This window comes from Zonotrichia leucophrys, chromosome 5, assembly GCF_028769735.1.
Source record: "Zonotrichia leucophrys gambelii isolate GWCS_2022_RI chromosome 5, RI_Zleu_2.0, whole genome shotgun sequence".
Classification (NCBI taxonomy): Eukaryota; Metazoa; Chordata; class Aves; order Passeriformes; family Passerellidae; genus Zonotrichia; species Zonotrichia leucophrys.
In genome coordinates, this window is record NC_088175.1 from 53,444,770 (window position 1) to 53,471,612 (window position 26,843).

Consider the following 26,843-nt stretch of genomic DNA (forward strand, 5'->3'; position numbering starts at 1 on the left):
ATTTTGCCACACTTCTCCCCCAGCTCAGCCATGTGGAAATGTCACTGTACAGTTAATTATTAATGGTGCTCAGGCCTGGAACAGCCTGTGCTGCTCCAGGTTGTCTCAGTGTGCCAAGTGGGTTGTGCTGCTGAGTTTGCCTAGCCCCAGAAGGCTGCAGATGTAATTTTGAGAAGTAGAGAGCATTGTTACACCTAGGTGAACATTAGCAAGGTGTAAACCAGAGGTGCATATGCCTGGTTCCCTGCTCAGTTTCTGTGCAGAGAAGTTTGGTTGTGGTGGGAAAAACTGAAGTGCCTCCTGTCCGCTGACATTACTTTGTGAAAATACACTTGTTAATTTATTTAAAGGAATAAACAACGAATTTACTTAGTTGAAATATATTTGCTTTGTTACTTTGTTCATACTTTTTTCAGAAGCCCAGAATTCACAGCCTTAACTCTGGTCAGAAGTCTCATGTTTTGTATAGCTTTATGTTTAACAAGCCGGATTTTCCCAGCTCTCTCTGCTTCAAACCAAGAGGACTGGTTCCTCTGAAGGAAGCCTTTCTAGAGGTGCTAACAGAACCCAAAACTCCTTTCTTGTGCACATTCCCTGCACTGTTCCCTAGCAGTGAGGTGGGATCTCTCCAGTTGGAGAATACAAGCTGCAGAACTCCAGAGCCAGATTCAGCTTGTGTGTGCCACTGCCTGTGCTGAAGTGGTTACACTTGCTTTGCACTCAATGAAGGAGAAGAGGACTTTAAAAATAAGTGTGGAGCAATGGACTACATGGACTAAAACCGAAAGTCAAGTGGGGAGTTACTCCAGGGCTGCCTGTGGTACTGTCACCTGGAAATTGCACTTTTCAGACCTTCTGATGCTTTGGTTTGCATCCTGGGGGGGTCTTGTAGTGCACAATTTGGTTTTTATTTTAAATTAAATTTCACTGGGAGATGTGCACCAGCTCCTTATGTGTGTTCAGGCTCGAGTAACCTCCCTGAAATGAGCACAGATGATTTTTTTTCTTTCTTTTAGCACTGTTTGTTTGGCTCTACAGATCCCTCTTTTTCTGCAGCTGGGCTGCTTAATGTAGGTGCAGTCTGACCAGCTTCAGTTTGTATGAGGAAGCAGGAACAGTCTCATGAACAAGTATGCAGAAGGATGTATGAACTCAGTGAAATGTTTTGTGGCAGGGGAAAAGAAAGATCCACTCTCTGCTAGGTGAAAATGTGCTGTGTATTTTTTTCTTTTGCTGGGAGTCCTGGTTTAAAAAAAAAAAGGCAACAAAAAACCTGCAACACAGTAAGTCTATTCTTTCAGGTGTAGCTATCCATAGGATTGTATTGTAATCCAAACATCTCAAAATAATTTAAAAAAAAGCTTCTGAACCCCACAAACAAATCAACCCAGTAAGAAAAACAGAACCAAAAAACCAAACCATCCTCAACCACAAAAAAATCCACAACCCCAAACCAATAAAAACCCCTTAAAACACAGCAGTGCTGTTACAGTAAAGGGTGTTGTGGTATTTTCCCTTTCTCTTCAAGGTTTGTTGAGCAGCTTTGCTGTCTGTGGGGGTTTGTTTTCATCTGTTTGGGGGGAAATCAGTTCTGTTCATCAGCTTAGCTTCTCAAAGGCCTCCAGCAGCTGCTTGTATTGGATAGCTCCATGCTGTTCTGATGGGTTTCATTGCATATAGGTTGGGTAGAGTGTGCTTCTGTCTGGAATGTCTTCTGAACACTGTGAGTGTGTGGCAGAGGTCTTTAAGCAGTCTCAGGTGTAGGATGCTGCAGGGTTTTATGTGCCTGTTTCACAGGATTCACTGCTTATGTGAAGGTACTGTAGCTTCTCCAAATGACATTGGCATCTAGAAGTGTGTGTGCTTAGAAAAAGATAACCAAAATGATGGGAGTTGTGAAGAAGTGTTTAGGGGAAGGTAAAAAATAAGATGATTGTACAAGTCTGTTTTTATTTGTGTGGAGTAAAATTTTATTTTATTGGTTCAGTCTGTGATGATTGTATCAAAGGCTGTTCCAGGGAATGTTATCTGTTCCATTTAATGGTCAATTTTCTTTTTTTAGTCTTCTTTTTTTTTTTTTTTGAGTTGGTAAAAATGTTCTTGTAATAACTCAGTAAACACTTCTTATCTGTGAACAGAGCTGTTAGGGTGGTTGGAGTTCAGGGTCGTGGAGTTAGTCCTGTAAGAAACACACTAACCCCAAAAGGTGATAGTCTAGTTTTTCTTATCCAGCTGAAATTAGTATTGAAGAGAAAGCTGGGATTGTGTTCCTCCAGACCTTCTGGACTGGTTGGAGCAGCAAGAGCTCTAGAAAATTTACACATTTTTACATGCCAGTGGTCCTCACAGGCTCAGATGGGGATTTGAGTGAACCTCTGGTTCTCCTCATGCTGGACTGTCCTGTCTTCCAAAACCATCCTTAATTTCAGTGTAGCTTTTTCAAAGTACTTATCATCATCATTAGGTGCCCTCAGCTTTGGTGACCTGCTTCCACAGGAAAATGCCTTCTCCAGAAGTTGAGTGGAGCAGGATTTTTGCTGTTAGGTAGATCCAGGGCAGACTGACCTGCTGGGGCTGCTGCAGCTTGGCCAGGTTGTCACCTGTGGGCCAGGTGTCCTCAGTTTGTCTGTCAGGAAAGGGATTCTGGTCATCTGAACCCCCTGTCAGCAAACTGGGATAACACACTAGTGTGTCCTTGAGAAGTTTCTTTGCTTTGAAGTGTAAATGGTTTTTGAGTTTGAATATCTTGTTTCAAGCACATGTGTGTCAACAAGTAAGGGGATTGTGATGAACAAGCAGGCAGAGTATTTTGTAGTGGGAACCTCTGAAAGGTTTTAAGAAGGAAACCCCCAAGGGTTGTTTTGATATTTTAGTGTCTTTGGTAGATGTGATATTTAAGTCCTCTCAGAACTGGAGTAGTAAGGTGCTGATAGAAGGTTGGGCTTGGCCTGAGCTGTGCAGGTGCCACTGGAAGCTCCAGAGGGGCTTGCATGTATGTGTTTTCTGGGGCAGCAGTGAGGTCTGAATTTTGGATATCTAAATAATATGATCAGGATAAGTGATTTATTTAAATATAATTATGATAGAAAAGGCAGTAAGATCTCCTAGTCAATAGTAATGCTTATGCACCTTGTAATGGGGCATGTTATTTAAGTGAAAAGTCAAGAGCTTGAGGAATTTTTTCCTGTGTTTTGAGGTTAATAGTTAGTGTTAAATCCTTGGTGTGGAGCAGGAGGCCAGTGGCAGTCCCATCATGTTTGGTGGCAGAAGAGCCCAGCTGTTTCCTGGCTGTCTCCAGCTTTCTACATCGTCTGGCTCTGAGAAAACAGCTTTGGGAAGGAGAAGGCTTTGAAGTTTTCTTCTGCAGCTGGGACAAAACCCATTAGAGGATTCTAAACTGAGGTGTTGGTATGATTATTTTAATTGCTCTTAAGATATCTAAATGTTCATTTGCATAAATCAAATCACAGCTTCAGAATAATTATGCTGTGCTTTTGGTTAGTTTTCATTTGATCAGAGTCACTGCAATGTCTAGCTCAAGTTTTATGTGACTCATCTGCAATTTAAATACCTATTACCAGAATTTTCATGTACTTGGTACGATTAAGTGATCTAATTAAGGTATTATTGTATTGAATTTGTCTCTGGGAGCTGATCAGACTGGTATAAACCATAACTTCCCTGACACCTTGTAGTTCCTCTGGGGTCCATCCAGAGCCTTTTCCTTAGTATTTAGCTTAACTACAAGACAGTTTAAGGCTGGTGTTTGCCAGGTCTGGAAGGGGACACTGGGTCAGTGCGTAGAGGACACCTGGAAGGTAAATTCAGTGCCTCTAGCCCCATGACTCTGTCACTGATACACGAATTTCTGCAGCGGGGTGGAGCAGAGCTCAAGGAAAGCACCTGCCTTTGGTGAATGGATTAGGTTACTGTACATGTAAGTTACTGGAACCTTGTCGTTGTTTGTGTGTACATAGCCATGCCCCCTGAGCTATTTTGGGCCCCATCACATGGCTTGGTCACTTTCATTTTCATCCCAGTGAAATTCTTTGGTCTGTGGCCGTTGTGACATTTGTCTGTTCTCAGAAGGTTGCTGGTGTTTACAGTGAATAGGTTGGATTCCTTGTGGAACAGGTAGCATTGACTCACAATTATCAACTCCTGAATTATTTTTTGTCGTCGTTGTTGGACATCTGAATTGGTTTTTCAGTTGTGTTACTGAGCACTGTGCTACTTTTGTGTGTAGAAGTGGTGGGAGGTTTTAAATGAAAGTTGAATTTAACAGCACAAAGGTAGGACCCCTGTTTGAAAAATGCCATGCAGCGCTGTGCTGCAGCCTGTCTCAGTCCTGTGCAACCAGCTCAAGCACTTAACTGCAGGAACCTGCTGCTGCTAAAGTCCTCCTGTGGGCACTGGCAAAGCGTGAGGGCCTTGTTCTGCCAGAAGAAACTAAATATAAAACAACTTTAGACCAGCTCATTTGGAGAACATAATTGTGTCCTGATTTTTCTTTTAGAAGTAGCAGCTGCTGGAAAGCTTGGGAATGCGCACAATTTTCACTTGTTTTTTTCTTTTCCTCTCCCCCTGTAGGTATGGCCTCACAAGTCTTGGTCTATCCACCATATGTTTATCAAACCCAGTCAAGTGCCTTTTGTAGTGTGAAGAAACTCAAACTAGAACCAAGCAGTTGCGTGTACCACGAAAGAACCTACCCGCAAATCTATGTGAATGGTAAAAACTTTGGAATTTCTCCCCACAGGGTTAGTACTTTCTTTCAGACTAAAAACCCATTTGATAGACCTCGAGGACAGAGCTTTTGGTTGCAGTCAAATGCCGTTGCTTTAAAAAATACCGCAGGTGCTACAAAAGCGTTGGCAGCGTGGGCGCAGCAGCCGCAGCCGGAGGCGGCCGGGACGCAGGGAAGCCGCGGGGATCTCCTGGAGGGAGCCCAGCGATGCGGGCTGAAGCGTAAGAGCGAGGAGCTGGAGAACCAGAGCAGCGCCATGCAGATCGTTGACGAGCTGTCCATCCTGCCGGCCATGCTGCAGAGCGGCGTGGCCAACCCGGTGACGGTGGTGGCCACGGCCGCCGCCTCCAAGCAGGGCGGCACCGGCGGCGACGGGGATTACCAGCTGGTGCAGCACGAGGTGCTGTGCTCCGTGAAAAACACCTACGAGGTTCTCGACTTCCTGGGACGAGGGACCTTTGGGCAAGTGGTCAAGTGCTGGAAAAGGGGGACGAACGAGATCGTGGCAATCAAAATCTTGAAGAATCACCCTTCGTACGTGCGCCAAGGGCAGATAGAAGTGAGCATCTTAGCGAGGCTGAGCACTGAGAATGCTGATGAGTTTAACTTTGTGAGAGCCTACGAATGCTTTCAGCATCGTAACCACACCTGTCTGGTTTTTGAGATGTTGGAACAGAACTTGTACGACTTCCTGAAACAAAACAAATTCAGCCCTCTGCAACTGAAAGTAATAAGGCCTATTCTGCAACAGGTGGCCACTGCACTGAAAAAACTCAAAAGTCTGGGTTTAATCCATGCTGACCTCAAACCAGAGAACATTATGTTGGTGGATCCTGTTCGGCAGCCTTACCGGGTCAAAGTCATAGACTTTGGGTCTGCCAGCCATGTATCAAAGACTATTTGTTCAACTTATTTACAATCTCGGTATTACAGGTAGGTGTCTTCTGCTTTGAGTTTTTTACCTGTTAGGGAACAAGGTTTTAGCATTTCTTAAAGTCAGTGGCTTAAATAATTGCTCCTCCAGGTAACTAGTAATGGTTTGGAAAAGATAAAACCGTCTAGGAATGTGAGAGTTCTGTAGTTGGTTGCCATTTTGAATGTGAATACTTGCTTTGAATGTTTTTATAGTCTTGTCTTTTTCCTGGAAGTATGTTTTGTGTTGTTCTCTGAAGCCATCACTTACTGCTATTTTGAGACCTCTGAGACTGTTGAAAAGGAAAAGAAAAAAAATTATCTTTTACTTGCTTGTTTGGGATGTCTTTCCAGCCTTCCTAACATGATGGATTTTTTTTCCTGTAAGCAGCTGGACAGTGTCCTAGAAGTGCCATGTTTCTATATCCTGTTGCCAAAGATTATGTAAATGCCTCTGTTTTTCTCCAGCACTTGTAAATATTTTCCCTAGTTCTTAGAAACTCCATTCTGTCTGAGTGCCTTCAGCAGCTGTGGAGTTCAGTAAACTTCTGGAGTTAGGGAGTGATAGGATGCTTAAATGTTTAGGGTGATACCAGAAGGGTGTTCAAAGTGATTTTGGTATATCATTGCATTTTACTTTTGCCTGAAAGTGGGAGTATGTTTTCAATTCTTTGTTTGGTTATTTTTTTAAAGCTTTCTTTGAATAGTTACCCAGTCTGCCTGGCATTTAAAAATTACCAATATTTAGTCCTTTTGTTTTCCTTATGAGCTAAACTTGTCTTGATTGAAGATCTTTCAGTTCTGCTTTGCATCACTGGCAGTAGTATGTGCTGTGTATTGCCCATCTGCTGATTGAGTAAGAAGCTAGTAAACTAGGACAATGAGTACTTGGAAGAAAATTTTAAATATTTTACAGCTATTCATGCTGGAAAGCAAAACTTGTGCACTGCAATTCTAGGCTTGATGAAATTAGTGATTGGAGTTCATGCCAGAGGAATCTATTTTTTGACTGTAGCTTGTAAACAAGAACGCTTCATGTACAGTGCTCACATAAAATATTCTAATTCATCACCTGCACTCTCTATTACTTAATTGCAAACTGCAGCAGAGGATTTAAAAACTTCATGAAGTTCATCAACAGAAAACTAAATTGGGAAATGTTATGGATTGATGCATGTTCACGTTATACAAAAATATATGTGAGAGGGAATGAAAAGTTAAGTAAGTTGGGAGTTCATTTTGGGGTAAAAGCTGTGATGAATTTTTGTGTAAAATCAAAAGATACTCTGGTTTTGGGCCTCAGGACAAATCAGGCCAGGTTTGCAAGGATGGCAGAAGTTCTGAGAGGCTCTGGACAAGTGCAAAGGTCTCACCTTGAGCTGTCTGTGCAGAATCAGAATCCAGCAGATACTCCAGGGTCTGAGAATGTTTCCCTACTTATTTTGGCTTTTTTATTTATTGAAACAATTACAGATTATTGTGAACTATTGCCATTTTTCACTCCTTTCTGCCCAAGAACAGAGGGGAGACTGTGGACAGCCGGGCTGGGTGGTCCTATTGGAGAACTTCAGCCTCAACTCACTCCTTTCAGCATTTTTTTTTTCTGGTTCAGATGCCTCAATAGGCAAGATATTGTTGTTTTTTTTAGTTCCCTACATAAAAATGCAGTAGCTGTAGTTGTGTTTTACTTGGCTTGATGTTGCTTTGCAGCTCTCAGTAGAATTCTGGCACACTTGAGGGTTTGGGCAGGTCCATTGCTGGCAGGATCAACGTGCAACTCCTTGGCATTTTGGATGCTTGCATTACACTCAAATGTGACTTAGTGGAGTTCCCTGTGGGTATTTATTCAAATATATCATCCCCCAAGAATAAGATAAGGTTTGTGTGTGCATATACTTGTCTTGCCTCAATGCTGTTGAATGATATGGGCTCATATGGTGTGTGCACCTAAAATTTCCTAATTATTAAGTTATGCTTAAGTGCTTTGTTAATATTCAGGTTTCAGTAGATCATATTCTTTGTTTTGTATAGTTTTATAATTCTTCTATAAAGTAGCATATAAGTCAGAAATGTTTGAAAATAAAAAGAAGAAAAATGGTTAGGGTCCATTTACTTAATTTTTTTTTTTTAATATCTAAATATTGATTGAGATAATTTTGAAAAAAAACAAACCACCAAACAACTATACTTCAAAATTACTTTCAACAGAAGTTTTTACTTCTGAACAGGTTTTCAACATGCTGGATTTCATCATGGATGTGTAGTTCTCTACCAGTTGTGTGATTCAAACTAACTTTGTGTAGACTGGCAGTTCCTCAAAATTTCTTTTTGTTCCATTGGAAGCACCAGACTAGTGCAAATAATAGCAGAAAATAGGGATTTGATTTTAAAAAATCTTTTAAAAGCTTTTAAAATAGATGAAACTGGGGAAATTTGAATTGAATAGTCTTACAGAAGAATTTGAAGGGCCTTCAGAGAATATCTTGTTTTGAGATGTCATTTGTTTTAAGAGAGGTTGTGCTTTTGGTCAATCAAATAAGGAGCAGTTATACATAAAATATAACTGTACTTAAATGCTTTTTGTATTAGAAGAGCCTGGGAGTGATAGTGCAGGTTTGACCTGTTTGACTGTGACATGTCAAAACAAGTTTTACAAAACTGAGTAAAGAGAAAAGGTTGTTTGTTGATGGTGCTTTTTGGTTTTATTTTGTGTTTTCTCCCCTGATCTGATCATTACTTGTGTTTTTTTGTTCCTGGGATCAGAGTGAACTAATGATCATGAGAATGGAGAATGCCCCAATGTCCAGGATTAAATAAATAATCCTATTTTGTTTATATACAGCCTATATAAATAAAATAGGCTGTTTATTTTGAATTCTAGTGTCACTATTTTGCATCTGTAAGAGGAAGTGAGTAATGAGTTGGAAAAATGAGTAATAAGAGGATTAGGACTTAAAGAGGGGAACATTATGTAGCCAGGTGAATGGATAATGGGCTGGCTTACCTTGCCTATAGCAGCAGGAGAGGTGACCTAATGGTGACTGTTGGAAATATCAGGGTACTTTTGTATGAGGAGAGCTCCTAAACACGCGAGACTAACTGGATTTTAAAAGGATATATGCAAGCAGAAAAATGGACACAGACTGTATGGAGTAATAATGACTTGATGTTTTCCTGTTTCTGTTTCAGCTTTGACAAGCAAAGAGAAAATAAGAAAATGGTTAAAAGAAGTATGAAAAATAGATTTGACATTTTGTTACCTTTTGGAAGCTCCTGTTTGTTGTATTGCTAGAAATTGTTGAGTATGGATATGAATAAATACTAGCTACAATTCGCTGTCTGAAGTCAGAGATGATTTTTTATTTGTTTTAAAGATCAGATGTTATTCTCAATGCTCTTTCCCTGAAAGGCAGTGTCTGTGCTTACATGCTCTTTTTATGCTGGTCTGGATTTTAATAGCTGTGGACTAGAGAGATCTGGTATTTGAAGCCCTTTTCTGCTTCTGGCCTCACACATTAAGACTGCTGACCTTTTATGAGTGATCTAAGGAGGTAAATAACTAAGCAGTGTGTACATTTTCAAAAGAAAATACCCTTACATGCAGCGTAGGTGATGAAGCTTTTGTCATTTATGGAAATGGTATGAGCAGTGTGTCGCTCTCCTTTTGGTCAACTGTGCCCCAAATCATGAGAAGGGGAGTGTTGCATCCCAAATGGAAAGCAGTGCAGGCTGTGGAGGAGGAGGAGAATCAAAGCATCTGTTTCTAAGTCTGGTCTCTTGTACTCATCTGGCAAGGCAGAAAGTTCTCCCAGGGCATGGTGCTTCTCTCTGGAGGTCATTTTTCCTTGTTTTGGCTCTTTCTTGAGGTGAGATGCATCTGGGAAAGCAGTACGAGAGGAGAGGCTTCAGAATGGCTGTCTGCAATTAGCAGTAGCCTTCAAGAGGGAAATGGTCAAGGTGGTGCTGCCCATCTGCTTCAGAGAGCCAGGTTACTTTCCTTCCTTCCTTTCTGTTGCCATGGGAAGCAGTGGCCCTCTCAGTGTATGGCACTCAGCGGGAACTCTTCAGGGAATTACTGCTCAGTTTTTTTTTTTCCAAGGGGACTCACCTTCATATTGATTTAATTTGGGTTCCCTTCCTAAGGGGATTTGAAAATTGAGTCTTCAGTAAACCTTACCAAACTCATCATTCATCAAATCCCTGTAACACTGTGGATCTGACAGTAGCCATTGAGTGTGCTACTTCATTGCAGGATCCTGCAGCACAGCCCCCAAAAGGAGCTCAGCAGTGGCTCAGCCCCAGCGCCTGCGGCTGCCTCCATGGTTATTTCACCTCCTGTCTCCAAGGAAAACATCATCACCTTTGTGCTGTGTCAGATTATATGGCTGGTAGAGTGCAGCTGGAAGCTTGACTGAAAATGTGTTTTGAGGATAAATGATGCCTTGTGCAGGCTGCCCTAGAGCAGAGGCTGGGCAGAGCTACAGAATAAAGCAGGGATTGATTCAAAGCATCTCCTCCATGGATCCACCTTGGGCAGCACCAGAGCCCAGCCAGGGCTGCACCCAAGATGAACCAAAATGGCCCCAAAATGCAGGAGCGCTCCCGGGCTCTCTCCCTGGGATCAGTTCTGCTCCATTTGCACCTTGCAGTTCATTGTCCCATTCCAGCTTTAGCCCAGGCACTCCCACCCTGCTTGTTTTTCTCTCTGCAGCCCACGGGGTTTGTGCTCTGGGGCTGAGATTGGGATCATTTGTCCTTGGTGCCCAGCTGGAGCAGGAATTGTTTTGTCTCCCTGCTCTGTGCACAGAGCTCACCATCCCTGAATGTGAATCCCAGGCCCACACTCTAAAGCAGCACAGAATGTGGAAAATATAAAAGCTGAAACCTGAGGCATCATAAGCCCTTGGTCTCCCATCCAAAGTATGTTCCTTTAGGCATCCAGGGATCTGCAGGCAAACTGTTGTTTAGCATAGCCAGATTCATTGGGAAAACAAAGCGAGTGGGAAGCAATATAAATGATGTCCAGATTAAACTGGGCACCAGCTGGACCCCATGGGCTGCTGGGCAGCTGCAGTGGTGTGGCAGAATGGAAGGTGTCTGGTTAGTAAGAGATGCTCGTAGCTCAGAAATGTTTTTCTGTTCCGCTGGTGACAGCAGTAAAATACGATCCTGGGTATTCAGCAGTGCACTCATAAGGAAAAGCAAGTGATGTGAGTAGGTGCACTCAGTGCAGTCACCCATTCCAGAGCTGGACAGTGATATTCTCCCTCCAGCCTTCCAACTAAGGGTAGTGCCTAATCAACAGACTCGTTCCAGACAAAATGCCAAATGTCAATAGTGTTGCAATGGAGCTCAGAGAGATGGAAAAATCGCTGTTGGATGTGTTCCTGGTGGCTGAGAGCAGGCTTTTCCCCTCTCCTTCTCTTACCCTCCTCTCCCATGAAGATCAGAGAGGACAGAGGAAAAGTGATAATAATTGTGTTCTGTGGTCACGACGCTGTTTTCACTTGCCCAGTCAGTTCTGCTGCAGCTCAAAGAGTGATTTGGTCTGATAGGGGCCCTTCTGTTTTAAAGGGTTTTGGAAGGAGAATAAAGTAGTTGAGCTGTGTGGTTTAATTACTACCCCTGAGCTGGGCTCAGCAAGGGCTCTGTGCGTGCTCTGAGGCCGTTGCAGCAGGACAGCTTTTTATTTATTACTTTTTCAGCTTCATGCTAAGTTTCAGAATAAACCACCCTCAGCTTATGCTGGTTTTTTCTCCCCTCAACTTTATGCAATGTACTTGACTTCTTGTTCTCCTTTCTTACATGCATTCCTTCAAAATTAGAAAAAAATATTCTCATGGCCATGAATTCCCAGAGAGGCTTGTTTTCTCCCTGGCCTTTGTAACTTGGTCCTTGTCACTCCAGGGACTCCTGGGAACACAGAGTGACAGTGCCTCTCCCTGGAGTGGGATTTGGAGATTGAATGTTTTCTCTCTGTAGGTTGGGCTTGTCAGCAGGATGGGTTATTATGGCTCAGTGACACAACCGTTGCATCCCAGCAGACGATTATCTTCCCCTAATGTCGGATCAGCATACAACTTCTGTATGTTTCAAACAGCAGTGAAAAACCTACATACAAATAAACATATCTCTTAATACAGCTTTTCTTGAAAGCAGTGAGCAAGGGGAGAAGCTGTGCAAAACTGACATCTCGGGAAGCAACTGCCTTTTCAAGTTCACCCATTGCTGTTGCATACTTGAAGCTTCTAAATGGGCTTTATCTAGAGTGGGGTGTCTCGGGGTTTTTTCTCCTTTTGCAATGCCTAGAATTCTTGCTCAGTGTTTATTAAATTTTGGGGTTGATAAGTTTAAATGAGAAGCAAAGCCCTGTTAAACAATTGATTTTTCTGTCAGTTTGGGAAGCGTAGTGCGAGAACAAGCTAAAAATGCCTCTGTAAACAACTTCCACTTCAACATGCTAGCAGATGTTATTCTATCACTTTGAACTGTGCATCACTGAAGTGTATTGGGATATCTTAAAATAGTCAGGGGTGGTGGCCAGGAACGGTAGACTTCTATAGATGGTGAGGCTGTTTCGCTGCTGCAGTGAAATAAGCCAGAAGTACATGCTGCTGAGGTCGTTGGCTTGCTCAAGGTCAGCCTGTTCAAAGTCAGCTGCTCTGCTGTGAGCACGCTTGCAGTCAGGGGTATATATAAGAGAGTCCTGATAATGTAAGGAATTGCTGTTACAAGTGAATTGGGACACTTCTCAGTTTTTTTCCCCCCCCCTCTTTAAAGTCGCAGAGCTGCGGCTGCTGGTTTATTTCCTTATCGGAGCAAACGGAACTTAATGTCAAGATAAGCCCTTGTGGCTTGTGTCTGTGAACAAATTGTTTTATTGATTTGGCAAGACTTTGTTTGTACTTTTTGCATACTGTTCATTAATTGTTTTATTGAATTCCCGTTTTAAACTTCATGATTAATAGGGCCAAACAAAAGCCATTACGAGTATCATCCAGGAGTGGCAATCTTAACTCATCATAACTTCATTTTTATGTAGCTGTTTGATAACAAATGCATTTTCAATTCTCTCATTATTTTCTAGTCAACATAACGTGGTCTCTAATACCTTATTATTCTCTGTTCATAGAAGCAGAAAATGAGAGTAGATTTTTTGGTAATGGTGTGGTTTTTTGGTTTCATGTTTGGGATTTTTTTTTTTTTTTGTAATTCTGTAGAAAAGAGTGTCAGGGTTGCTGTTATTTTGCAAGTGGTTTTTTTTTTTTTTTAATCTTCTCTGAAGATCCATAGGAGAATCACGAGGATGGGAGTGGATGAAATGCCATCCAGCCTTCATGTCGGGTTTTTTCCTGAGCTAGAGATTTTCTGAGTAACATAACCTGGGATAACACATGGAGCATTTGAAGGTACCATGTACCTGCTGGAGATTCTAGTAATGTCAGCCCAGATTTCAAGTTAATTATGATGGCTGGAGCAGCAATGTGAATCAGAGTTAAGATAAGGGTTCTCTTAGTCTTTAGGTTGCTTCAGTTTAACAGAAGGGAAATTCTTTCATGATTTTCAAGGCAAAAGAGCTCTTGGTTCTTGCTATATTTAATTTCTGCTGAGCTTGAATGATAGACCTGTTTGCCACGGCTAAAGTTTTGGGAAGCAGCTTTTATTTTTCACACATGAAAATAGATCTACTGAAATGTGATCCTTTTTTTTTTCACTGCACTGATATTTAAGTCCCAAAGATCTGTTCCTCGTACGTGAGCGTGGCTATATCAGATATCTCACTTGCAGAAAAATATCAGTGGTAGCTGCAGTGCTGCCATTTGTAAATGCCAATATTTGTAAATATTGTGACAAATGGCTCCCACTGTGGGGCTCCTGTGAGAATATGACTTTGCTGGTGTAGGAGCAGGTAGGACTAGATGTGAATCAAGGTGGTGGAAAGCCAAGGCTCTGCTCCTCCACCTGGCATCCTTGGCTATAGGGGAGAGGTGTTCTGTGGGTGGAGGCTCCTTCTGCATCCATGGCTTCCTCCAGGAGTGACGAGGATGGAGCAGATGTGTTGGAAGTCTGTTAACTGGAAAATCAAGCAGCTTGAGCAAGTGCAGATGGATGTGTGAGCATGTTTTACACTCACGTGGAGTCAGACCAAAACCAGCAATAAAAATACCAGGGGATTTAAAACCAAAACACTGACAAGAGAAGAGACCTTTTGTGAATTCAGGCACTGATTGGAAAGTGGTATTGGTGTCTAGGATAAAAATAAGTGTTTGGGATGCAATTAAGTAGAATTCAAGTTAGTATGAATATGTCTGGACTGTTAAATTTTACACTGTATATTTGAAAATTCTTGATCCTACAGTACCAGCGAATGTTTTCAAGGTTTTTTTTTTTCTTTTTATTTGGCTGTTAAAACAGCTTCTAACAAGTGAAATGGGATTAGAGGGCTGGGAGAAACAAGCCAAAAGCATTTCACAGATAAGATTTTCAAGCAGTTGCATTTTGAGACTATGATGTTACCTTAGGAACATTTCCCCCCTTTGTAAATACCAAGGATGTTTCAGTTGTCCCAGGACAGCACAGCAGTCTCTCACAAAATATCATCTCTTTATGTGATTAACTTTTTTCAGAATTGCACTGTTGAATTTTCATTAGTATTTGAATGCTTTCTTGGATGCTTTTGAGAATGATAGGGTCTTACCCTTGTAGTGAATCTTTAGGTATTCAAAATGTTAAAAGCACACAATGAAATCTTTCACAAGAGTACACTTTGTTTCAAGTGCAATGCACAAAACCTTTTTAAATGCTGAAGATTCAAAATTAGTGTGAATTTAAAATGTATTTTAATTGCCCCAAATTGATTCCAGGAATTGAAGTGAAACAGATTTTACCATTATTTTTGTTACATTCTCTCGATAAAACTTAATTCCCTGATAACTTTCAAACATGTTCAAGTCATGGCTTCTTTGAAAAACTGCAGGCACCACTTCACTTATGTACAAGGCTTTTGTATAAATACAGCACTATATGAAGCTTTTAAACTGCATATTACTGTTGTTTTATCAACTGAAAAACTGTTAGGGTGTGCTGTAGGTCGTAGATCAGTACTGGCACTTGATACTTGCCAAAAAGATATGCTGCCAAAAGCCAGCATATTTACACTAATAGTATTTGGATGTTGTTCTTGGTGCCTTTTTTTTGAACCCTAGTTCATGTTTAAATTTTTGAGCTCCTGATTTCCTCACTCTTTCACTGCTTGCTATCCAACCAAGATCTAGTTGTGTTTTAAAATATAAATTATGCTTTGTGTCTACACATATTTTGTTGAAATATCTTGAAGTATTCTTAAAGAATACAAAGAATACAATGTCTCCCCTGCACCTCTTCTCCAGGCTAAACCCTCCCAGCTCCCTCAGCTGCTCCTCATAGGATTTATGTTCCAGCTCCTTCACCAGCTTTGTTGCTTTTCTCTGGACCAGCACTGTGTGGAGATGCAGCTGATTTTGGACACTTCACCTCCCTGGAAAAGTAGCTAGGAGTAGAGCAAAGGGCCTCAGCATTTTTGGTAACAAGAGCTGGGAAGCAGAACAGGAGGATGTAATTTGTAAATTATATGGTGTGGCTGCTGACTGCTTTGGTTTTCATATAGCCTTGAATTACTTCAACAATTTCCAGTAAGAAAGTATTGTTAAATGGAAAGCACACAGAGGAGCTGGGACAGCTCTGCAGTTGATGTCTGACTATGCTGAGAGACACTAAAAATGTGGAGTGCTTCACTGATTCTCAGCTTTATTTCTGCTGGTTTTTAACTGGTCTCTTGGCCCTGCCATGAACTGGGAATCTTCTCTCACTGAGTTAACAGTGACCTGACCAACACCATTCACATCCCTAGTGTTTTCTTGCTTTATGTAATTTTCCTATTTGATGTAGTGTTTAATATAGACAGCAGTTGTTAAGCTGCTAAAAGCCTACCAAAAAAAAAAAAAAGTTAGGAAACGAACTGATATTTAACAAGGGAAAAACCCTGCAACCCTGCAGGGTATTACATAGCAGGATAATTAGGAATGAGCTTGTGTCATTAGTGCCCCAGCACTCCACCCTGCCTGCAGAATGACTGTCCCACAGGGCTGGTTGCTGGTGGAATGGTGCCATGTGTCATTTGGGATATTCAATTTGTAGCCATGTAGTTGCCTTCCTGAAAGAGCAACTTCAGGATTGCCAAAGACAAATTAGCACTAATTTTGTTCCATTTAATCTCTCTACACACCACTTCTTCTGAGGTTATGGTTATTAAGTATCTACATATATAAAGCACCTTTTCTTCATGTGTCTGTCCCTAGAATCGTTAGACTGTGTACAAATACCATCAAATGACTCCCCACTGACTCTGGTCTAACATAGAGCTATCTGATATAAAATTAAAAGAGAAATGTTGGAACTTGAAATGCAAGGAATTCTTACAACTTTGGGCTTGTAAGCCAAAGTTTAGGATTAAACACAGGATTTGATTTGAGACCATGGAAAAGGCTTCTAAACTTAGGTGTTAGAAGTGAGAATGTGAATTTATAGTTTGAAGTAGAGATACATTAAGTGGAGGAAAGTTTAGAGTTTTAGTTTAAAATAGGAGTGGTTACAGAGGTAAATAAGGCGTTTAGAATGCAGCACTGTAGGTTTGTGTGTCATAACATGATTGCTAAGAAAGCTCACACTGTAACATGGGTCCATAAGATGAAATATTGAAGGATTGGGTCAAAACCATAAATACCCTTGTTGGCAGTGTTTTATTGGTCAATAACTCCTTAAAATTTCTTGTAACTGAGGGTGTTGTGGCCTTCTGAGCCATGCAGTGAAGGTGTGAGCTGAACTCACCCTTCCTGCCTATGCAGAAGATAAGAAAATAAACTGCACCATCTAAAAACTCAGAAGTCCTGTTTCTACCTCACTCAAAACTCCTTCAAAAATCCTCATAGAGAAACCCCCAAACTTAGTGTAATATTTAATTGGGTGGAGATCATGCCCATACGTGGTTTCCTGTTCTGCAGGTATTTCTTAACACTTCAGCATTTTCATTCTCTGTGTATCCAGAGGACTGAGCTTATGTGAGACCACTGATTCTCTCCTGCAGGCCTGTATGAAATACTGCCAGTGAAATACCCCTTCTATCAGGTTGTTAACCAATGTGTAGAGGTCATATTCCCCCAAGATACAGAATCTGCATCAATGTCATCATTTCAAAGGTGGTGTTACATGGATGTGGAATGCCAAATTCGTAACAGCACCCTCAGCCCCTCCCTCTCCTTTACTGACACAATAAAAAGTCTAATAGAAGTTAATCACTTTATAATTAGTGCTGTTCTCTCTCCAGACACAGGAGAGCTGCGATTTCCTAGTTTTGGCATGGCCTTTGTTTTGGGTTTCCATGTGTTTCTGATGGTGGGGGCCAGGCTGAGGGTGCTCAGGGGAGCCAGAGACTGTGTGACAAAATGTGCACCTCTTGGAAAGCTGCTGTGTTCATTTGTGGTTGCTGAAGTGTGGCAGAAAGCTGCTTTACATGGTTTATTTGTACATCCCACCACTGAGTATTGCACACATGCATGCTCTCAGTCCTTCTTGGTCATGAGCTGCATTTTAAATATGTATGAAATTGGATGTAACAACTAATTTCTCTGTGCTGTTGTGCTTTGATTTTGGCTTTGCTTTCTAAGGTTAGAAAGATATTTTCAAATATTTTTCCCATTTTTTTCTTGTGGCTGTGCTTTAAGAGAGAGCTCTTTCCTTTGTGAGACAAACTTAACATTTTGTCAAGCATGTGATTTACGTGCTTTGAGGTGAAAGGCAGCACACAGGTCAGTGGGTTTTAGCAAATCAAAAAGTATGAGTGATTTAATGGCAGTCATTGGAGTGGATTCATTCTGCAGTTTTTAAGTTACAGTGATGTAGCTGAATTTTTCTTCTGCATGAGACAATGTCCATTTAGCTCCTCTTAAAGATTTTCAAATGTTTTGAGTTTTTCGTGAGAGACTAGTTACAGATAAATTTCTGAAATGTCTCTGTTTATGCTGCACCTTTAATTTGGTTGAACTGTGAGAACAAGCAAGAGCCCCTTTTTTGAAAATAGACTGTGATCAACTTGTTGGAGGTGGCACTTCTGAAATGGGTACTGCAAGAAACTCCTGCAGTAAGAAATGGGATGTTTGCTGGGTGGGTGTAATCTAGTGGGGATTTTTGGAAAAGCTTGAGAGCTGACCTCTGAGCTTTTTTTGTCTGATGAATGTGCATAAAGTGTGCCTTTGTCCCAGTACCACTGAACCTTTGAGTACTTCAACCCAAATCTGACAGGAGATGAAAATCCCCAAGGTGCCAGAGGTACAGACAGCAGCTGCAGAGTAGAGAGAGGATTCAAAGTGACTCCTGCAGGGTGAAAAGGAAGGAGTTGGTGGTTGTCCTTGCTGTTTTGCAGTAGCTATTTGGCAAGTCACTGTGTGCATAGCTCTGGACTAACTCAATAACATGTGGTGCCTTTGTGTGCTATAGAAAACAAAGCAGAGATTGAGGGTTGTTCATTGCTGTCTGGGGAGAGCAGTAGTGCAAATTTGAAGAAGCAGCAACAGAGAAGTGTAATTAAGTGCAGTGGTTGCTGATAGGTCTGTTTACATTTGTGTGGCATGACAGCAGATTCTCTTCTTCAGCAGAATGTGGCACAAGTGCGAGAGGCTTCCTGACTTGTGGAGTGGAAATAGTTTCCTGACGTTGACTAAGAGCCTGTGTTCTTGGTTCTCTCTCCAGCTCATTGCTCAACTCCTGCTTCTCATGGCACTGCCACTGCAAGAGGAACAAAAACTCTGCAGATAGAGCAGGGAACTTTATTTTAAAAACCAAAAAAATAAGAGAAAGCAGCCATACATACAAACAAAAAGCCCTCCACCCAGCAACCAAACCAACCAAACAAAAAACCACAAACCCCCAAAAGCAAAATACATCCCCACCCAAAAAATGTATTGGGGAATGGGAAGGGAGTGCGTGCTCAGAGATCACTCTAGTGTATACACCTGTACTTCAAGGATTGCCTCCTCAGAGCAGTGTACTGCTGTATTTAATTTTTCTTCTCTTAGGTCTCCTTTGGTTGGGTTTTTAGCCATCCTGTGAAGAAACAAATACTTTATAACGTCTTGCTTGCTTTAACTAGTATGTAGTATCTTGTGCCAAACTTCTGTAGGTCTGAGCCTCTGAGTAAATAGATGAAAAATTAAAATTAGCCCAGATTGTTCTAAACTACGCTTCGATGCTTGACATCTGAAATATTGGAATGTGGGATTCCTCACATATTTCTCCTAAGCACTATCCTGTAACTGCAGCAGCTTGAGCAGGAAGGAAAAGTACTTTATGCCTGTAAATTAAATTCAGTGGGAGTCACATTGACCTTGTTGATAGAGCACAATTAGTTCTGTGCTTGGGGAATTCTTCCAGCACTTGGGATGGTGTGGGTCTAGCAGGAGTGGAGGCCAGTCCTGTTGTGCCTGCTGTGAAACACCCAGGGCTCAGCATCTCCCAGCTCCGTCCCAATGCACCTGGAGAGGCTGAGCAGGAGCAGCTCCCTGCTGCTGCAGGTCGGCAGCACTGTGCCTGGCTAATCTGTGTAATTATTTAGAGTGTTTAAGTATCTGCAGTTAAGCAGGCAGGCTTTGCTGCCTTAATAACATCTTACGCAATGGGACCCTTCCCACGCTCCTGGCGGCTCCAGGCTGGAATTTCAGCGTGCGCAGGCCTGGGAGTCACTGCAAGGGGACTGTGTGCAATTAACAATATTTTCTTTTGCAAGTCAAAATAGCTTTTTTTCCTCTCTAAAATCTCTTGTAATCAGTTATTCCATTTTTTTTTTTAACATTGAATGAGCTGTTACATTTTACTAGAGAGCTGGTAGCTGAAAGGGATTAATACTCTAGGTGTTAATTTATGATGTGGTTTAACACAGCCTTTTTATTTTTTGTCAAACTTAGCTTTTAATTTAAACTGGATTTTAAAGAAAATATTTTAATTTTTGTGCTTTCCATTTATAATCAGACTAAGTTTCTTATTTGTTTTTCCTTTTTCATTAGCTATTGTCTTTTTTGCTTTATTGGACTCAGATGTGGCTTATCTAAGAAAAATGCAAAAAATTTGTTGTGCTTTGAAACCTGATTTGAATAATTTGCATAATTGACAACTTTATGCTTAGGGGTAATGTTTTTGATACATTTTAAAATAATAAAAATAATCACACACATGTCTGTGATCAACAAATGTACCTCAAGTAGACCTAGGTGTCAGTACAATATAATTTCCCCTGTAAAGGGGGAATCTTCCTATGCTCAGTCTCATTATTTTTCCTGTATCAAACACAACCCATTCTGTAAAAGATGGGATGAGGCAGAGGGCTGTCTCTAATAACTTAGTGAAGAATGTCAACTCAAAGATGCAATCGGGGTCCAGCCTCTGTATCACCTTAAAGGTAGATTTTGCTGCTTCTTTTCTCTTCCTTGTTTTTTTTTTTTTAGTTTTAGTTAATGACATACTACACTTCTGGCCGGTCCAGTTCTGTTTTATGAAATAGGTTCTGTATTTGTTGTGTGAAAAGGTCCTGATGGGGAGCTGCTGTGTGGTGCAACAGGCAATTTTTATTGCATGAGTGACCAGTGCTTTGAAGTGTGATCAGTGGCTGCTGATGTTGCTGAGGCAGCCGAGAGCCCGGGAAAACAGGGGGAATGGTGTAGGAAGGATGGGTGACATTTCCCAAGCAGCATTTCCCTGTGTCTGTACAGTGTGTAGCATTTTTGCCAGTGCAGAATGGGGAAACTGGAACTTGCTTTCCCAGTCCTTTGTGCAGCCAGCACATCGGCCTGTCCATGTAACAAACATGTTTTCTTTGGATTGTGTTCCCTGTGTCCTTTAACCTTTGTGCTTATTCCCCTTTGGCCCTTCTGGGGGGTTTTGGGGCCCTCTATTAGGGGGCCTGTGCTCTGTCTCCCACCCGGCATTATCAACATCAGGAAACACAGAGTGGTGCTGGGAGACGAGGAAGGAAGGAAGTTAGACTTCAAAATTCCCCAGTTTGGAACCAGTTAGGTTTTTTTATTGTTTTTGTTCCTGTTGCTAAGCCTAACAACTTTAAAATAAATTCCCTTGATGTGAAGTACAGTAGTAACAAATGATGACGCCGCTTGCAGGGTTTTTTCTTTCAGTTTCTTTCCGATTTCAGTTAGACGCTGCAAATGGAAATGAGATTTGAAAAAATGAGTGTTCTGCTTGTATTGGCATTGTTCTTGATGATTCCATGAAAGCAGAGAGGTCAGAAGTTCCTTTTCCTTGTTTACCTCTGTGATAGCATCCCACAGCAATGTGAGGGTGAGGGCTCTGCAGAGGTGAATGGAAAATGTGCCCCATTCTGTGCCAGTGGCATTACCCTGAATGCAACTTTGTGCAGGAAAGGTTATCATGGAGAAGGTTATTTCTGTTCTTTCCTATCTCACATCTCTGTGTAAAACCTGTGTATTGTGTGTGCTAAGAAATGGGTGGAGAAGTGAGTGTACATATCTGCGGGTTGCTTTTGATGAGAAAAAAAAATGTAAACATTTTCGTGAGGAGGATTTGCTGAGAATGCAGAGCTGGATTTGCTTTCCCTTGAAAACATCTGAGAGTTGAGTTCCAGGCAGTAGTCAATTTTCACAGCATCAAAATTGAATCATCTTTAAACTAAAAAAAACCTCACCAATGTTAAAAATCAGATGTTAGGTTCTTGATTGGCTGCTAAACATATTTAGCCTTCCAACCTGTGACTGATGTATGGTCTAATTTCATTAGAACAGGTAATCCTGTGTCATGCATCTCTTGAATGTTCTTTGCAGCAGTTTTTTTTTAGAGCACTTTGGGAACAAATTCATGATGAGCTTGGTGTAATAGTTGCACACAGGATAAAGAAAATAGCTTATAGGTTTGTTCTGGAAATGATGACTTGACAGTAGCCTCTGGCAGTGGAATTTAGCTATCAATAGTGTGTTAATCCAGTTAAGTAGAGAGCCTTTCATAGGGAAATAAGAGTCATGTGTTCTAGCTAAATAATTACCTTTAAAGTAATCATGCAACTTGTAAACATTGCCTCGATATTTTTATGATTCCTTTTTTTGACACAGTTATGACACAGCAATAACTTCTTATTGAAGCAGTGGCACATGCAGAAGCTTAGGATGCTATTTATTTCAGAACATTCTTATCTAAAGCTGTGTTGATACGTGTAGGCACTGACTTCATCAGCTAGTTTTTGCCTGTTCCTGTTTATGTTTAGAAAATACCAAATGTATGACAATTGTAATGAAGCTTGTGTTTATACAACAGCTCTAAATCATAGCAAGCTTGCATTGGGACACACTGATGATTTGGAGGGGTTTATGAAGCCTGCTTTACCTGGTTAGTGGGCGTTCCCAGGGGTCAGTTTTCACCCCAGAGATCCCCCTGGATCCTCTTCCCCCTCTGGAGGTTTGGTGATGGAATCCCCTAGGAGGAAGAAGAGCCAGTGAAATGCATGACGAGTTCCTGCAGTTAACCCCTGGTGGAACTTTAATCTCTCAGTAGATTTTTAACATAGTTTTGTTTTCTGTGCTGAATAGTGAAACAAAAACCACTATGATTTCACTTGTCTCTCATTTCAGTGGGTATAACTGGCACCAGTGGGGCATAAGAAATACACAACACAGTGAGGTATGTGCTTATTCTCCAGAACAAAACTATTTTTGGTAGTCCTCTTCAATTTGGTAGGCTTGATTTTTTTTTTTTCTTTTTCTGCTGCTGAAACTATAATCCCTGAAAATGGAACACCCTCTCCCCCTGACCTTGGCAGATGAAGTCTGATGATGCTTGTTAGGTTGGTTTGTTGGTGTTCCTGGTAGTTTACCATGCTGCTTTGAGGTTGGAAAGTTGATGGAATCTAGTGAGTGGAAGCCTGTCATCTGCCTGCTGTCATCCACAGTTTGTATGAACATAAAATGATACCAGGGATATGCATTTGAGTCTGTTTTTTGTCAGGTTTAAAATCATAAAATTGATTTAGGAACAGGCCTGGCATCTTTGAGAAACCTTCACACCTATAGATTTATAAATCAGTCGACCTGTTTACATCAGGTTTAACTGCTGCAGCTCCATAAATATGTTGTGTAGTTACACTTTTAAATTGCAAAAATGATCACTTCTTACTCTATGGAGCTGTAACCACCTTGGAGAAAGCACTTAGTAATCATAATGCACTTTATTGCTACATGATAGTTAATAAGCCTTAAAGCGAATGCTGTAACATTCCATTGGCCATCCTTGGAGTACCTGAAAAGGCAGCAGAATGTGATGTTCTGTGTTTTGTAACAAGGCCATCTTGCCTTTTATTTCCAGGGACACTTGAGTTTGAGGTCACTGAGGTAAAGGCCTGTTTCCTTGCTACCTCACCAAAGCAGCTTTCTGTCTTTAGGTACTTACAGTACCCTACAAGGCTTGATAAGGCAGTGACATACTTTTTGTCAACTCCAGTGATTTTCACCTTCAGATGAAAATTTATTTCAAAAATGCATCTTTGGGGGTTTTTGTTTTGATGTCTGCTGGATTTTATGTCTTTCTCGGTTGGTTATTTCTGTTTATGTTTGTAAAAATCTGTAATCTGAAATCATAGCATAAGCTGATTTGCCCTAAGGCCATTTCCAGCGTCAGAGACAGAAAATGATAATAAGAATGAAGAGTTTGTCTAGTTCTGAAATGACTAATGAAAATACCTGCATTTATCATTATGCTCTAATGGACTCCTCCTCATAAGGTTATGTTACCAGGCTCTAATTCTCTTCTATTTTGATTTTGATGTAGATCTGATACTGTTCTTGTTTGCAGCTATTTATTCTCAAGGGGCTATTTCTGTAGAAGGCTTCAAGTATTCCAGCTTCTCAGCAATTGTCTGATAATGGATAATTTTGCTGCTCCTTTCCCAGCAGCATCATTAATGTATATGTTGTTTACAGAGCCATGACAAGGCTGGTTGACAGCACCTCTTCCTGGGTAATTGCAAACAAATTTGTAAGCCTGTCTTGGCAGTGGGATTACTGCCAAGGACTTATTTAGTGTATTGGCCTGCTTGTGGTGGTTTATGCTACCCTATTCATGGATAATATAAATTCTTATTCTTGTGTAGTCAATACTGTTCACTGATGTCAATTTTAAAATTGCCATTTTGTGAGGAATTTGCCGTTTTCCATTCAGGAAAACTGATTATAGGGAAAATCATGTTACACAGAAATCCCACTGAGCTGATGATTTCACCTAGAAACTTTGTGTCAGGGACCCAAAAGAACTATAGCACCTTGATGAATCTAGAAGAAAACCACCAAGATTTCCCCCACTAATTGAGGGGTGTGTGTAGGGACTGCTCAGCCTGCAGACAGCAAAGTAGGACATTGCTGAAAAGGAGCTGGGGGTGGCTGCTTTTGGCAGGTGCTTTTTTCCTTCAATAAGACATTTTTCCCCCCACCCCTCCCAATTTTAGCATATGCAGGTTACACTTATTTTTGTAGCTTGGCTTCTTCCTAAAAGTGAGAAGCACAATGTAAAACTGCCAGAAAATGAAATGAGCTTGACTCAAAAGGAGATATTAACTCTGTTAGCAAAGACACAGCAAGGCCAGTGCTAGGAGCTTTACTAAAAAGCAATGACATAATGCAGGGCTGGCCTTTGAAAGTTTGTCCTATCAATTTGTGGTGTGACAACATAACCTAAAAATAGTTCCTGGCACTAAGAAAAAGTTGTGCTTTGATTTGAGGATTTGTTTTTCCCCCCATGGAAAATTCATGTATGCTGGAAACAAATCCATGTGGAATTGTACAGATATCCAAGGAAATCTTTTTAGTAGAGATTTGTCAACTGGACTTCAGTTTTCACCTTTTCAAGGAGCAGGAGTTCCTGGTAAATACTCCCACTGTGCAGACTCTCATAATCCCATAGTGTTCAGGGTTTGGCTATCACATGCAAAACAATCCAACGTCACAATTATTTTATTTTTGCAATTTTTGTTAGTTGTTGATGCTTTGAATAAAGTTTTAGTTGGCATTGTGTTGGTTTTATATTTTGGTACAAGTCATTTGAAAGCTGAACCCAAAATATCTCCCTGGCCTGGTATGGTACTTAAATGGATTGTGGGCTTTATGTAGTGTATATTTCTATTCTCTGTTGAGGACATATTTGAGATATTTGACTTACTGATATTATATTAATGCATGTTTAATAGCTCAAATGAAATGACAAAGTTGTGTTCTTGAAATAACTATTGCTGTTATTTTTTAAAGTCCAGGAAATGTTTATTGCCCCTCACGCTTTTCCAGCAGAACCTTGTGGGGGCTTGTGAAATTCTGTGTGATTCTTTCTCAGCACTCTGAGAAGAGCAGGCAGTGAAGATAACTTCCCTTTCATTTTCCTCTTGGAGACAAAAGTTCAGGGCACTGAGCAGTCCTTGTGCTTCAGCCCAATTTGAGCAGTAGCTCTTCCTAAATGAGGGGAAAGTTCCTTGTCTATTTGATCCTTGTTGCTTCTGTTGTTATTGTCAACAAGTGTGCCTTTTCCTAACACGAGTGTCTGGCTATATTGGGAACAGAATGAAGTTTTTAGCCATAACTAATGAGCTACTTGTAATTATTAGTGTCCTGGACCAGACTCAAAGGGTTCACTCAGATGAAAGGCTCCCATTATTATCCGTTTATTATCTAGATCTCAGTTTTATTTTTTTTTTTTATTTCTTTAAACTGCATTACCTGTTTTTAACTTCCATTTGCTCACAGCAACATTTTAACATTCAGCATAATTAAAAAGAATTCTCAGTATAATCTGATTACCCTGATTTCTTCCTCCATTGTGGTGCTAGAGGGTCTGGGGTTTAATATTAGATATCAGGCAAGAACTGCTTTAAAAATATCACATTTATGTAGTGAGAAGAAGAAATGGAAAACAAAATCCCTACCAAATGTTTTAATGTTTGGGTAGATGCATTTTTGAATGTAAATTTATTTCAAGAATCTTTGCAAAGCAGGGCTTGCAGAAATGCTGGGGCTCCTTGCTGTGGTCACATTCCTGTTGTAGCACGTTGGCAGGTCTGATGTGACATCAATTCTGAATGTAATAGATACATAGTTAAGCAGTTTATTTTAGGATCCAAAACTCTTCTAAGAATAGACAGGCTCTCCTTTCAACGGGAAAGGACAAATAAACTAAAATGGAAAAATAGGAAGAAAAAGCAGAGAGAAAAAAGCATTTAGGAGAACAATTAGAGGGTTTTTATTAGGGTTCAAGGCTGGGGTGAAACATTTGGAGGGACCATTGCAGCTGAATTCTTTCAGCAGGCTGTGGTGTAATGGGATGGGCTGGAAGGCTGAACAGTCTAGCCTACCAAAATAGACTTGTGTAGTTTTCCTATTACCGCTCCATAGGTTAAATTCATAGGGAGGGGGAAAAAAATAACCTTTAATAATATTCTACAGTAATTTTTTAGCTCTGTCAGAACATTACCAGGTGTTTTTTTTGCCGTGCCCCAAAGCTGAGGTGCTGCTGTGTTTCCCCATGGATGTGTCAGTGGGATTGCTAAGCCATGGGTAAAGATGAGACTTGTTCTGGTGGTGTCATGTTTACACCACAGGCCTAATCATAGAAATTTGTATGGGAAAAACTCAGCAAGCCAGCCACGGAGTTCACTTGCCAGGGCATAAATAACTGCAGCAGAATTCCAATTAAAATTAAGGTTGTTAAGTGTTGCTGTGTACTGTGTGTTGGGTGTGTTTTTCTGCAGAGTTCTGTGGAAGTTACAGATTCCCACAGGACATTGAGCCAGACATGTATGGGTATTAATACAACAGAACATTTAGTGACTAAAACATTTAAAAATATTTTTATTCACCAAAAGGTCTCTACTAGTATAACCTTGAGAAAGCATATTTAATTTCATGTGTGTTAATTCATCTGCCCCAATTGTTGCTCTGTAGGTTTTCTGTAATAACTTTATTTTTTCTTACTATTCTTTCTAATATTTTGTGTTTCATTTTGCAGCTGGCATAGGTACTAAGTGTCTAGATAACACTTTATATAGGGGAGTATCCAAAGGGAAATGGATTCTGGTGTTCCATTTATGTAGTGGACAGGACAT

The 26,843-nt window shown here is 40.8% G+C and overlaps 1 protein-coding gene across 8 annotated transcripts in view; it reads left to right on the forward strand.

Annotated features, from left to right (window-relative positions):
- The window catches only part of HIPK3 (homeodomain interacting protein kinase 3), a 71,869-nt gene that overhangs the window by 13,469 nt on the left and 31,557 nt on the right, over positions 1 to 26,843 (forward strand). For 6 of the 8 annotated variants that reach the window (XM_064715671.1, XM_064715668.1, XM_064715673.1 and 3 more), the window contains exon 2: positions 4,591 to 5,680. In XM_064715671.1, coding sequence (XP_064571741.1) covers positions 4,593 to 5,680 — 1,088 coding nt within the window. In that variant the 5' untranslated portion in view covers positions 4,591 to 4,592. Of the gene's footprint in view, positions 1 to 3,256; positions 3,409 to 4,590; positions 5,681 to 26,843 lie in introns of those variants that run through there. The other 2 variants (XM_064715669.1, XM_064715674.1) reach the window with 2 other exon arrangements.